At 39.2% G+C, this 15,906-nt stretch overlaps 1 protein-coding gene across 3 annotated transcripts in view; it reads right to left on the bottom strand.

The window, feature by feature from the left end:
• Positions 1 to 15,906, bottom strand: part of LOC136435224 (membrane-associated guanylate kinase, WW and PDZ domain-containing protein 2-like) — an 86,043-nt gene that overhangs the window by 49,782 nt on the left and 20,355 nt on the right. For all 3 annotated transcript variants that reach the window (XM_066428523.1, XM_066428526.1, XM_066428527.1), the window contains exon 2: positions 7,684 to 7,800. In XM_066428523.1, the coding sequence (XP_066284620.1) occupies positions 7,684 to 7,800 (117 nt within the window). The remainder of the gene's footprint in view (positions 1 to 7,683; positions 7,801 to 15,906) is intronic.

Below are 15,906 nucleotides of genomic sequence, written 5' to 3' on the forward strand. Positions count from 1 at the left end.
TTCTCCTCACTTTTCGGTTATAGTAACGTTAGATATAGAAGAACAGACGTGTGTTTCAATGGGAGGTTTGTCTAGTCGCATTAGGAATATGAATTTTTGAACAGTGCTTAAATGTGTGAAGTAGGGAAATAGGTTTTCTACAAGATTATACAGTTCATTTCTTTGTTTGGTATATAATCCACATTCTACCACAAAATGACATTCGTTTTCTATTCTGTTAAGTGTGCCAAAGTAACTGCACTGAGCCCAGGTGGAATCTGTTCGTCTGACTGTTGTCACTGTCACTATCCCCACGAATTTGTTTATCCCGGATTTTATGCTGGTATACAATTCAGTACTAAATAAAAGGGATAAATTATCACATCTGTAACGTTCTACATAGTCAACAAAACGGGTATTTAAGATAGAGGAGAATAGTTTTTCCAGACAACAAATTATTGATATTCCCCGATAGCATGTTGTCTGGGGACAAGGTGTCCCCGGATTAATGAATAGGGACAATTCTTTAGGATAGTAACCATTTTGTAGACAGGAGTTGAAGATGTGTAGGAGTGTTTCCGTGACAGTGACAGCAGTCAGACGGAATATCCGGAATATCCGGAATATCCGGAATATCCGGAATATCCGGAATATCCGGAATATCCGGAATATCCGGAATATCCGGAATATCCGGAATATCCGGATTATCCGGATTATCCGGAATATCCGGAATATCCGGAATATCCGGAATATCCGGAATATCCGGAATATCCCCTTCTCAAGTTATTCATGTCCGAATGTCAAGACAAAAACACCCACTGCAAGCCGCTAGGGGGCCCAAATTTACAGAACTTACTTTCTGTGGCATGAACTATCTACCACACAAAAATCATGGCCATAGCACTTTCAGAAAATACGCCCCTAAATTTGGAAGCTCCGCTGCAGTGCCTTAGGTACCCGCTAGAAGGCCCATTATCGAACTTGACCTTCCTTTCTGTAAACCCTACCCATCGACTAAATATCATACGGATCCATCAACAGCTTCTTGAGTTATGCTGGCGACATACAAATACACATCCACACAAAGCCCGCTGTAGTATCAACGGAAAATACCAGGGGAACCATTGTTGAACTTGACCCCCGTTTTCACAACATCTACACACCTGCAAAAAATCATGAAGATCCATCAACGTTTCCGTCACTTTTTTTGCCTACATACAAACACAAAAAAATGTAAAGTCTGCTGCAGTACTGTTGAAAAACGCAAGGTGAACCATTTTCGAACTTGACTTTTCTTTGCACAACCACTACACACCTACCAAAAATCATAAAGATTCATTGAAGCTTTCTTGAGTTATGCTACTGACATACATTCAGACCCACCCAACAGATGTTTCAACCGAAAACATAATCCTCTCCGAGTACAAGTACTCGGCGAAGATAATGAATGAAGACCTTTATTGCACATTTCTGCCACACTTGGCTAAGTACAGGTCACAACAAAACAAAATAACAAGTACAGTTAACGGATACAAAAAGAATATGACTATCATTAGATAAATTCTACTTCTCCTCACTTTTCGGTTATAGTAACGTTAGATATAGAAGAACAGACGTGTGTTTCAATGGGAGGTTTGTCTAGTCGCATTAGGAATATTTAGTTTATATACTTAGTTTTTCCAGACAACAAATTATTGATATTCCCCGATAGCATGTTGTCTGGGGACAAGGTGTCCCCGGATTAATGAATAGTGACAATTCTTTAGGATAGTAACCATTTTGTAGACAGGAGTTGAAGATGTGTAGGAGTGTTTCCGTGACAGTGACAGCAGTCAGACGGAATATCCGGAATATCCGGAATATCCGGAATATCCGGAATATCCGGAATATCCGGAATATCCGGAATATCCGGAATATCCGGAATATCCGGAATATCCGGAATATCCGGAATATCCGGAATATCCGGAATATCCGGATTATCCGGAATATCCGGAATATCCGGAATATCCGGAATATCCCCTTCTCAAGTTATTCATGTCCGAATGTCAAGACAAAAACACCCACTGCAAGCCGCTAGGGGGCCCAAATTTACAGAACTTACATGAACTATCTACCACACAAAAATCATGACCATAGCCCTTTCAGAAAATATGCCCCTAAATTTGGAAGCTCCGCTGCAGTGCCTTAGGTACCCGCTAGAAGGCCCATTATCGAACTTGACCTTCCTTTCTGTAAACCCTACCCATCGACTAAATATCATACGGATCCATCAACAGCTTCTTGAGTTATGCTGGCGACATACAAATACACATCCACACAAAGCCCGCTGTAGTATCAACGGAAAATACCAGGGGAACCATTGTTGAACTTGACCCCCGTTTTCACAACATCTACACACCTGCAAAAAATCATGAAGATCCATCAACGTTTCCGTCACTTTTTTTGCCTACATACAAACACAAAAAAATGTAAAGTCTGCTGCAGTACTGTTGAAAAACGCAAGGTGAACCATTTTCGAACTTGACTTTTCTTTGCACAACCACTACACACCTACCAAAAATCATAAAGATTCATTGAAGCTTTCTTGAGTTATGCTACTGACATACATTCAGACCCACCCAACAGATGTTTCAACCGAAAACATAATCCTCTCCGAGTACAAGTACTCGGCGAAGATAATGAATGAAGACCTTTATTGCACATTTCTGCCACACTTGGCTAAGTACAGGTCACAACAAAACAAAATAACAAGTACAGTTAACGGATACAAAAAGAATATGACTATCATTAGATAAATTCTACTTCTCCTCACTTTTCGGTTATAGTAACGTTAGATATAGAAGAACAGACGTGTGTTTCAATGGGAGGTTTGTCTAGTCGCATTAGGAATATGAATTTTTGAACAGTGCTTAAATGTGTGAAGTAGGGGAAAAGGTTTTCTACAAGATTATACAGTTCATTTCTTTGTTTGGTATATAATCCACATTCTACCACAAAATGACATTCGTTTTCTATTCTGTTAAGTGTGCCAAAGTAACTGCACTGAGCCCAGGTGGAATCTGTTCGTCTGACTGTTGTCACTGTCACTATCCCCACGAATTTGTTTATCCCGGATTTTATGCTGGTATACAATTCAGTACTAAATAAAAGGGATAAATTATCACATCTGTAACGTTCTACATAGTCAACAAAACGGGTATTTAAGATAGAGGAGAATAGTTTTTCCAGACAACAAATTATTGATATTCCCCGATAGCATGTTGTCTGGGGACAAGGTGTCCCCGGATTAATGAATAGGGACAATTCTTTAGGATAGTAACCATTTTGTAGACAGGAGTTGAAGATGTGTAGGAGTGTTTCCGTGACAGTGACAGCAGTCAGACGGAATATCCGGAATATCCGGAATATCCGGAATATCCGGAATATCCGGAATATCCGGAATATCCGGAATATCCGGAATATCCGGAATATCCGGAATATCCGGAATATCCGGAATATCCGGAATATCCGGATTATCCGGATTATCCGGAATATCCGGAATATCCGGAATATCCGGAATATCCGGAATATCCGGAATATCCGGAATATCCCCTTCTCAAGTTATTCATGTCCGAATGTCAAGACAAAAACACCCACTGCAAGCCGCTAGGGGGCCCAAATTTACAGAACTTACTTTCTGTGGCATGAACTATCTACCACACAAAAATCATGGCCATAGCACTTTCAGAAAATACGCCCCTAAATTTGGAAGCTCCGCTGCAGTACCTTAGGTACCCGCTAGAAGGCCCATTATCGAACTTGACCTTCCTTTTTGTAAACCCTACCCATCGACTAAATATCATACGGATCCATCAACAGCTTCTTGAGTTATGCTGGCGACATACAAATACACATCCACACAAAGCCCGCTGTAGTATCAACGGAAAATACCAGGGGAACCATTGTTGAACTTGACCCCCGTTTCCACAACATCTACACACCTGCAAAAAATCATGAAGATCCATCAACGTTTCCGTCACTTTTTTGCCTACATACAAACACAAAAAAATGTAAAGTCTGCTGCAGTACTGTTGAAAAACGCAAGGTGAACCATTTTCGAACTTGACTTTTCTTTGCACAACCACTACACACCTACCAAAACTCATAAAGATTCATTGAAGCTTTCTTGAGTTATGCTCCTGACATACATTCAGACCCACCCAACAGATTTTTCAACCGAAAACATAATCCTCTCCGAGTACAAGTACTCGGCGAAGATAATGAATGAAGACCTTTATTGCACATTTCTGCCACACTTGGCTAAGTACAGGTCACAACAAAACAAAATAACAAGTACAGTTAACGGATACAAAAAGAATATGACTATCATTAGATAAATTCTACTTCTCCTCACTTTTCGGTTATAGTAACGTTAGATATAGAAGAACAGACGTGTGTTTCAATGGGAGGTTTGTCTAGTCGCATTAGGAATATGAATTTTTGAACAGTGCTTAAATGTGTGAAGTAGGGAAATAGGTTTTCTACAAGATTATACAGTTCATTTCTTTGTTTGGTATATAATCCACATTCTACCACAAAATGACATTCGTTTTCTATTCTGTTAAGTGTGCCAAAGTAACTGCACTGAGCCCAGGTGGAATCTGTTCGTCTGACTGTTGTCACTGTCACTATCCCCACGAATTTGTTTATCCCGGATTTTATGCTGGTATACAATTCAGTACTAAATAAAAGGGATAAATTATCACATCTGTAACGTTCTACATAGTCAACAAAACGGGTATTTAAGATAGAGGAGAATAGTTTTTCCAGACAACAAATTATTGATATTCCCCGATAGCATGTTGTCTGGGGACAAGGTGTCCCCGGATTAATGAATAGGGACAATTCTTTAGGATAGTAACCATTTTGTAGACAGGAGTTGAAGATGTGTAGGAGTGTTTCCGTGACAGTGACAGCAGTCAGACGGAATATCCGGAATATCCGGAATATCCGGAATATCCGGAATATCCGGAATATCCGGAATATCCGGATTATCCGGATTATCCGGAATATCCGGAATATCCGGAATATCCGGAATATCCGGAATATCCGGAATATCCGGAATATCCCCTTCTCAAGTTATTCATGTCTGAATGTCAAGACAAAAACACCCACTGCAAGCCGCTAGGGGGCCCAAATTTACAGAACTTACATGAACTATCTACCACACAAAAATCATGACCATAGCACTTTCAGAAAATATGCCCCTAAATTTGGAAGCTCCGCTGCAGTGCCTTAGGTACCCGCTAGAAGGCCCATTATCGAACTTGACCTTCCTTTCTGTAAACCCTACCCATCGACTAAATATCATACGGATCCATCAACAGCTTCTTGAGTTATGCTGGCGACATACAAATACACATTCACACAAAGCCCGCTGTAGTATCAACGGAAAATACCAGGGGAACCATTGTTGAACTTGACCCCCGTTTTCACAACATCTACACACCTGCAAAAAATCATGAAGATCCATCAACGTTTCCGTCACTTTTTTTGCCTACATACAAACACAAAAAAATGTAAAGTCTGCTGCAGTACTGTTGAAAAACGCAAGGTGAACCATTTTCGAACTTGACTTTTCTTTGCACAACCACTACACACCTACCAAAAATCATAAAGATTCATTGAAGCTTTCTTGAGTTATGCTACTGACATACATTCAGACCCACCCAACAGATTTTTCAACCGAAAACATAATCCTCTCCGAGTACAAGTACTCGGCGAAGATAATAAGAGGCTGTCAGGAGATGGTAGGGCTCACCTTTCCCTGATGACAAATTTCTAGTGTTGGTGAAAAAACGGTGTCTCTTCGTTCATACATGTACATGTACATGGAATGTCCTAGACAAAAGACAGTGTAGCATACCTGGGTGCATGCAAACACACACTTCCATTACTTAGACACAAGCCTTCACAATCAATCATCCTGTCGTATCATGCTGTTTTGTGGCATGAAGGTATCAAGTTGAGGACATAACAGTACATGAAAGTCCTTAATGTCCTTGGAAAAACCAATCAGACGCTCAATCACATCATTCAGTGGGCACTGAAAAGATCAACAGGGTAATCAGAATCCCCCCTTTCCCAAGGGAGAAATATCAACCATAAATCTTGCAAAACAGGTCACTGGTGTGAATGTCAAAGTAAAAGCAGAAATACATTTGTTTGATGAGCCCATAAATCATTTGGCACATTCATGGAGGGACAATTACTAGTATTTCTTTGAAACAGATCTCATTTTTGGAGTGCAAAGAAGTTTACATTTTGTACAAGATAAAAAGTGACTCGAATTTCTCCTTATCCTGTGCAGCAGCCTGGATCTAACAGAACAAGCCTGTAGTTTTAATGAGATTCTATGGGTGACTGTATTCCATTGTGTATACATGCATGTAATCCATTACCATCCTTCATGGTTGACTTCAGTCGCTAAGAATATGTCATTTCAAGTTTTCTGCTCCAAGAAATGTATTCTGGCTGATCTCCATGCAAATAATGGGAGTGAAAATCGTAACATTTTCTGACTACGCCATTTTTCAAGCAAACGGTTACAATCATCCCCCTAAAATCAAGTTGGAGATAAATACCTGAACGTCATTCCAACTTCATCACATCATTCTCAGAACAATGAAGAATCGGCCATAAACACGGAACTTGGAAGTGAAGTCGAAGTAGCGCCATAAACATTTACACTAAATTACAGTAACTTAAAGGTCAGCTCCAGCCTTTACAACTACTGTAGCCACCATCCACAGGCCCAAATAAAAATGTCAGGGAGGAAGGGCTCTCAGCTAGCAGGATGGGGTTTTACAGACTCACCTTGCACTGCTGAAGGTGTGTGCTGGCAGCAGCTTAAGATTACAGCGGTCAACTCCACTTATAACACTCAAGTCATGGGCATAAACAGTAAACGTTTCAAGTGCTGGCAGGCTGGAGGTTAACCTTAGGGCTCTTATCCAAAAATGAGGATGGGCATTGTCAGGGGGTACTTCAAGTGTTAATGATGTTGTGGTCAACCACACAGGTTGAGAGCCTTTTATAATGCTGGTAAATGCTCTTGACAAGTTCAACGATCCCTGTATATATATATCCTATCTTTACTGCTCTATTCCTATCTTTATTGTCACAGTGTTGATAATGCATGTCCTTGGCTACATAGTATAACATTTTACGGCAACGATGAGAGTGCACTTTGTCACAGCCACCTGATACAGGAGTAAAGGCATAGCATATCCATAAAGATCACTGGAAGCCATGAGTCTGCAATAAGGTTTCACTAGTGATGTTAGGTTATGCAGGGAGTCACAAAAATGATGGTTGTGTTGGTTTCAAATCATTTTTTTACAAGGGTGGCGTTGATATCTTTCTGATAAACAAGTACTGTATATGGCACGGGACGTGACAACCATAAGTAAAGAACTGACTATTATTTACTGTTGAACAATATCAAAATCACCAATCATTCTGGTTGTTAATTTCAGCTCAATTTCAGTCAAGCTTTGAAGAAACAAAGTAAAGGGAATGTGAAATTAACCAACATAGACATCTCTGCCTTTCTAAATACGACCTGCAGACTCTTCTGCTGATTATTATTCTAATGACATTTGATTAAAAAAACATACTATAAATTTCCTTAGCAAGGTTCTTGATACATAGATGAGTACTTACAGGGTACTGTCCTCAGGTAGACGTTGTCTCGGATGGTTTGCTGTAGATCATGATCGACAGAGCCTTTCTGGAACCTGGTGGTCAGGTACTGTCGCAGGTCCTTGGTCAGTCCTTGCCCTGTATTGACAGGAAACATAAATGATGGTCTTGAGATCAATATCATTACGAAGGCAAGAAGTACCCGAAGGTGCCAGAGATTTTTACGAGTCTATGAGGCTCCAAGCGTACATTCAAGTAAGAGCATTTGACTTGCTGTAAGGGGAATAAGCCCCACGGTGTCAGTCAAACATATTACTACATCAGCACATTGATTATTACATTTAACTCCACATTCTAGTAATGTATCCTTTAAACCTTTACAGGTAAATGGCTGTACATCTGATACAGCACTTTAGCAGAGTTGCTTGTCTACTACATGTAGCTGGCAGGTAAAATGTATACATTAAGAAACTTTAGGTCAACACAAGCTCAAGGTTTAAGTTGTAGTAATTTGTTGCAAATTATTAATGCCATTTTTAAAGTTCCTCTCCATCTTCTTTAATAATGTAACCTTCAGCACTTTATACCTCACTAAAAACCATTTGATATTAAACATACATACAATTCAAACCCTTATCAATATTACAGTGTAACCTGGATTCAACCTATAACAGCCATGTATCATCATGGATCACGACCAACCCTACATTACTGTAACTGTAAGGTCATAACTGCCCATCTAAGTCTCACCCATCTAACATTAGCATTAATATCACCGGTATAGAAGTCTTTACCTTAGCCTATAGGCTATAAAGTGTAATATGCTGTCAGAATAACTAACACTAGTCAGTTCAAATCCGGAAGTTCAGTTTCCAGATTTCAAGGCGGCCATCTTGGAATTAGATTTTTCCAACTTTTTTTCTACTGAGTTTACAGTTAAGTTTCATATATCATTTGAAAGAGCATGATGTCCCGCACATTATGGTGCCTTTAATTTGGTCCTAACATGGAAAGCTATGAAGATATTCCTTTTAGAAAGTTGCCCAACCCATACTATCATTAGTTGGACCTGGCGACACAATACCACCCCAGACCTGGTTAGACTTGGCCCATACTGGCCTGATAGTGGACAGACAATGATCCACCCTAATGAATGCCATGCAAATGAGTAGAAAATTAGTCCTTCCACTCAGTTGAATACACTTGCATAATCACCAGATTTCCAGTACAATGGGCAGGCTTGAGTTCAATGGGCTCAGTGATTAGAGGTGTCATTGCCCACTGTGACTGGAACAATTAGCCCACAATTGTTTGTAAAAACCCAGGTGAACTCAATACTGCTGGATATGTACTGACCTAGGAGTACATCGTTCACATGCATTTTCAATCAATCATATCTAAAGTTGTGAACATCGCTGACTAATAATTTTTACATGACTACATTCATGATGAAGAGAGCTTTCAGCTCATACCACACTTGTAGGCAGAAATCTGATATTGCTGAAGATTCCAAATTGCTTCTGGATTTCCCAATTTGAACTGACCAGTGTTAACTGCAGTTCCAATAACTGTATAATCAATACAACAACTTGTTTGAAGCAAAGTCATGAATCAAGAAGAGAGACAGGTGGGCTGGATTCGACTTTTCATTATCACATTCTAATGCAACATTTACCGGTAGTCTTTTTGGAGGGCTGGATGGACATAATCATGAAGGAATATAAGCTCGACAGTCAACTGTCAGACTGTACTATTCAGATACCTCAAATACTAATCAAAATGCAGCTAGGATATGCATGTACGCACAACATGCACACCTGCACTGTGCAGGCAAAATTATTTCAGCAAAATAAGATACATTGCATTGTTTCAATTCTGAATACAATATTACTGCGCAACTAAAGTAATGGTACGCTGATGAGGGTTAGACATCCAGGAAATAAGATACGCCAAAAATAGTTACTCAAGCAGCTGGATAACATTTTGAAAATCTTATCCAGTTGCTTGAGTGACTATTTTTGGCGTAAAGTAATGGTAGCATTTACCAAAGTTTCACTTGAACAGAAACAGTAACTCTTATGGTTGTTTTTTATCCATGATGATCTGAGTTAAATCTGACATTTCCTGAAGTTTCCTTACTCGGAAGCCAATATAACCTTATTCCCTACTGTGCTGTGATAATAGGGAAACCTAGCCAACCGACCCTTCACTCAACTGAGATCAATTTTTAGAAAATGAAAAACATTTACGGATGAAGACGAGCCATTGACTGACTGTCTGCAGGGCTTTCTTCCCTCACTGGTAGTCCTTTATACAGTATTAAAGCTAATAACTGGAGCAATGGGTAGAATCGGACAACTCACCCTTGGGACAGGTGGGATCTCCATCTATTGGCTTTATCATAAAAAGATTCAAACATATAATAAGCTACTAACTATTGATCAAATTTCAGTGCTATTGTTCTTCATTGCTCACAATATTCTGTGGCATATCTTTAATGTGTAATATGAGCGGCATTTGCCTATATTTTCCTTACCAACATCACAATGGCTGAATATTTTTCATAGAGGAGTATTTTTTCTTTATTTGTCATGATAAACTTATAAAAAGAATCTACCATTCTCTCAACTAGAATATATAACATATGAAAGAGAGCTTGTCGGTCAACAAGTATGTACAGAGCACATGAACTGTGCATGAACTGTCCCTTGCCTGAGGATATCATAGGAAAATGGATATCAATATTTCCAATAATGCATATCTGATAGTGAAAGGTCTTTTCTTTTACTTGTAATCAATCAATAAGACGGTCTTTCCCTGCGGGTTAGGTTCAGTGCAAAGACTTGGCAAAAGATAGTGAGAGCCTTAATGAATCCTACTTATTGACTGGTGACCTCCTTTATCAGAGATACCTTACTTCTAGATGTTTCAACATTACCTGATCAACATCTCTCAACACACAATGCTTTTAACATAGCAGTGTCCGTTTATGTGATTAGTCAACATCATACAGAAGTGTCATCTCTGCACTTAAGTGTCATCTCTGCCGTTAAGTCTTTACATTAGTGGCAAGATCCTATGATCAATGAAATGAAATATTGAAAGTGCAAGTAGTTGATGTTGTAAAGTTAGCATAGCACAGTAAGTACATGATTTGCTAGTCTGCAAAAAAACATGTAATATTGATGATACGAAGTTGGGTGTAAGACTAAGAGATCAAATAGGTCTGTAAATTCAATTAAAAATGCCATTCCTCACACTGGTGAGGAGTGACAAAGGTGTTCAAGATGTCTCACCCTGCTCAATACTGTAAAATATAATTAGTTCTTCCTGACAGCCAGTTATGCTAAGAAGATTACCTGCAGGTCTTAGGTAGCTTGTTTGGCTTAATTCCATCTGCTCTGCCACTTCCCAACTTAATAGGAAGCAGACTTTTATCTTTCTCAGATGGAAAACCATTGATTTCCAATGCTGGAGTATCCCCCAGCCTGTACTGAAGTTAATGAAAAGGGACTGGTGATCGTGTTTTATTCTGTTGAGGCAGGGAAGGGCCACTGTTGGGGTGTAATTCAACTGAGGTTAGACAGGAAAACATGTTGGGACAGCAGTTTTTCTCCAATGCCAAAGAAAACATAGTGTCCTGTCATTATCTGGACACAAGTAAGCAATCCTGACACAGTTAAGGTTCTAACAGAGATATTCCAAGCCTTTGGTGTAGCTGGAGGTAGAGGCTGGGAGTTCTAAGAATCATACATATGTAGCATTTTGCAAAAATACTGATTGTGATTCCAGGAAATCTATTCATAAATATATGTATGGTGTATATATATATGTATATACATTGTCATAAGAGTTACCTTTGAACTTTGACTCAAGACCTTTCCCAAGTGTAAAACTTTGAGACTGACAATACAAGCAAAGGAGAAATACCACCTGTTAAAAGGCACAGCAAAGTTGTCCTCGCAATCTGTCTCAAGTAACTTCAATATGATATCTACCATGTAAAACCGTATATACACACTCACAGTACAAGGACTACATGTAGGTTCAGGTTCTCTGGTCAACAATGAAATTTTCAAAAATCAACTTACTGCATGGAAATAACTCTGAAGTGAAACACTACAAATAAGCTCATTGCAATAAATGTCATGGCAGCTTACTTCACTCTCAAAAGCACATGTAGTTCTGCTGAGATATGGTAATGTTAACTACTGTAATCCAAAGGAATGAAAATTACTATCAGTCAATATTACATACACAACTTATCAGCACCCCTGCTGGGTTATATAGCCTATCAGGAAATCCTACAAAATCATCAAATCCGCTATCACTGTGCGACAGTTGGTACTCAGGAAGAACTTTATGCGATATTGGATCTATGCCGAAATAACTGCTACCAATAAGGATGACTGGGACTTCTTTTGTGCACAGAAGAAGGCAGAACTAATCTGTGTGTATCCAGGATGTCCTCCAATTGATTGTAATCAGGCAGAACTAACCACTCACCCCTGTGATGGTGTATTTCCAGGAAGTAGTCCAGTTCCCAGAAGCAGACTGTGTGTGAGCGGGAGGGGAACCCTGCAGAGTTAAACCCCTGCAGGTTGTAATTACGCAGCCTTCTCCTGCGGATGAGCTGAGCACAGGGAGACGGGGACTGGCGCAGGTACTCCAACTTACCCATCTCCAGACTTTTGTACGGATCGCACACAAACGGAGGAAAGCACAAGGGCTCCATCTCTGAGAACTCTATGAACGGAACCTCTAGAACAACTTGGTTGAAGCAGTGTTACGTTACTCTGTTGCTTGGATACTCGGAAAGGTTTCACCATACCATTAAATCAGATTTGTTTTGGAGGGTTGACAGGATATAAGAACCATACTGATACCTGCAACCACCTGTATGGCTGGATTTCTGCATGCGGCATGAAAGATTTCAAGGTTCTGACCCAGTTTCATAGAACAGAGGGATGACTTATAGCACTATGTACAAAGTGTGGCAAAGGATTTAATGGATTATCAAGGATGTTGCTTCTATGTTAAATCCAACTGCTCGAACACAATTTTCTCCTGTGGACATAATTTCACCTGTAATAGTATATCCCTACCCATAATTGAATCCTTTGCCAAGAAACCAAATATCTTCATAGTATGTACATTTAGTCCCGGACATCTGCATTAGCATGATACCAGAATTCAAGGACTGTTATTTGCAAGATAAAAGAAAGGGCAAGGCAGCATGCAAAAATAATTGAAATTCGAGTCGGAATGTCTGACAATTTAAGTTATTTGAATCTTTCTGTTACATAGTCAGAATTCAAAACAAACCTTTGGATCAGTACCTGAGAATACTGCAGGCTACATGGTAATTGGGACTAATCAATTCATCCAGACTCATCAACTTTGACAGGTCATTTGTCACAGTTATGGTGGATTCCAAGCACTTAACACGGGGATATGGTAGCAAATTAGAAGTATTAGAAAAACTCAGACAGGCCACTTGAAATCATTTCTCTGTGTAATCAAGTGTATCGTCTATTCTAATTACACCTGATTCGGCAAGATATCCTGATGTTCACATTGGTTTGTGAAACTATTGGTTTCTTAGAACTAAAATACTGTATGTAAAATACGTAGATTAATAAAAGAACTAAACTAAGTAGATTGCAGGTAGTACATGTATATCTCAGAGGAAAGTCGGTATAGAAAAAAATCACCAGCAACTGCAACTTGAATGCAATCATCATCTATAGTTACAATCTCTCAATGCAATTAAGATCACGGGAATACTGTAGCTACAATGTCCCTGTGCAAATCTGATAAACACATCAGCCACCTGGCAAAAGCTAACAGAACTGCAGGGAGATTTTACCCAGACATGAAACTGAGTCAATACACACATTGCAACTTGCAAGCTTTCTCATTGTGAGTGTCAATAACTGCAAAAGTGTTTAAGTTGCATCAAAAAAATTAGGCACCCATAAATATAAATATCCTTGCACTTGCATGTTTTTTCCATTCATAAACAAGATGTCACAAAACTGTGAGATGTTCCATTTCTATACCAACCCCCAACTCTTCTGTTTATTGACACTGGTCTAAATAAACAAGTATAATGGCTGTGTGATGAAAACTTTGACAAACAAGACATACATATAACACAAACATCTTATGTTAAAAGAATATCCAGCCCAAAAAGAACAAATAAGAGGAAATGTTGAAATAACAAAATCCATCACCAGGAACAGAATTCCAAGGTCATATTCATCAGTGACATTTTATCATATCAGGTATGTACCATATGGTAAAATTCTACAAAATTCCAGGGCAAGAGAAAGCAAGGTTTCAGTACAGCACCGACTAAGCGATATGTTAACAGTATACTACTTTACGGTGATGTGCTTTGCGAGGAGCACACTAAGGTATATTTTTTGCGGTTCTCTCATAGAGCAAGGATGTTTATTTGTGCAGGATAACTGTAACTTGACACACAAAGTGTCCTCTATGCCTGTATGTGATTTACTTTAGAAATTGAATTATGGCTGTGAAAACATACAGCCTTTACAGTGGAATTGGGTTGGAAAGTGTTTCCTAATGGGAATTCAATTTACATAACCTTTGATCCTTTGTCCATAATACAATTGGGTGGAATGCACTTTACCTTGCACAATATGGCAACATGTGATTCAACAGGTATATATTATGCCTAATATTACTGCCAAGTTGTTAGAATATACAGGTGGTAATGCAAAAACTAATTTGAATAATAAACAGGTCTACTACATTCTCAATAATACATGATAAGGAGAAAGGTGCTACACATTCATTTGTTTGCTACATAGGAAAAGAAATCACTATCAGAACTGTGTCTCAATTCAAGTTCAAAGACTACCGATAGGAAACATTATCCCTGTGCTATTGACCTCCTACCAATGCAATGAGCAGCGCTTCAGCTAGATTATTGGTTTTCCCGCTCCCAGCACAAATGTACATCTCCCAGATAACTGGCCTGGGAAACGAGCGAACGCCAGGGGTGCTCCCGTTTAATTGCCTCGGTCAAGCTGTGCAAATCCATTTTCTGACCTTGGCAGTGAAATGTCAGGATATGCAGAAGATACATGTCTGCCCTAATCCCATGCAGTTGCCATGGAAATTGCCACTTCATATGCCTTAACACACATGAAGGTCACAGGTCCCCTAGGCGCATCATCAAATCATATATAGTACAGTGTGAGAAATATGCAGCGATTTACATATATATGTAATTACAGCACCATGTAATATTCTTTGTTTAGGTCAGATGAGTTTCACCTTGGTGACTCAGGTATGAAATCATGCTTATTCCCTGTGGTACATCGGCTTACTCACTGACATTCAAACTATTGCATCAGGGACAGGTGCGGTTTTTCTCTATGCCAAAACACAATAAAAGCTTTATTGCCTCAAATACTATAAAGTCTACCTGGTATCAACCCACAGGGTACACTTCAAACCTATATATCATATTTGTACGGAAAAATTTTTTATGATGTATAAAACTCAGTTGAAATTTTATGGAGAAAAATTAGTTCCTTCCGTTTCAATCCCTCTGATGATGATAATCAAAGTTATTGATGCCAATAAAATGGCTGATATTGCTGTAAACCCAGCGTTAAATGCCATAACTACTGTTGGGACACTGCAATCTGTGGTTTGACTTACATACAGCGACATTCACTTTACACTGCACCCATAAATAACCAGACTTGACAGCACTGCCTGAGGGGACAACAATTCACCTCCGGCATGGGAACAAAGCAGTTGAAGCTTTTCATAGCAGTGAAATTGGTGCACGACAAGCCACAGTGATGTGATGCATGCCCCGCTGTCTCTAACAATTACCAAACAGGATCGCTCAACTCGTATAATTGGACGAGGTGATCATATTAACAATGCCCGAACAGGGAGCAAACCTTTTAGAGCACAGGGGAGACTAGAAGGCCATTCATAAGCAGAAACATTTCATCGATTGATCTGGTTGTATTCTCGTAACTATTATAGTAGTGCAGTACTTAGAATACTGATGATAAAACTTTGTCTGAATAAAGATGAAATAGTAAAAAGAAATACCTTCTAGGAGTGTGAAGGAGATGACAATGCATAAAAGCAATTCAGCTCCTAAAAGTGTGACAAATTGATCAAGGTAGGTACCAATTATGTAATTGTAAATTGTGTAAGAAAATTTAGCAAGGCCTGCATGCTACAATC

This window comes from Branchiostoma lanceolatum, chromosome 5 (assembly GCF_035083965.1).
Source record: "Branchiostoma lanceolatum isolate klBraLanc5 chromosome 5, klBraLanc5.hap2, whole genome shotgun sequence".
In the NCBI taxonomy this organism is placed as follows: Eukaryota; Metazoa; Chordata; class Leptocardii; order Amphioxiformes; family Branchiostomatidae; genus Branchiostoma; species Branchiostoma lanceolatum.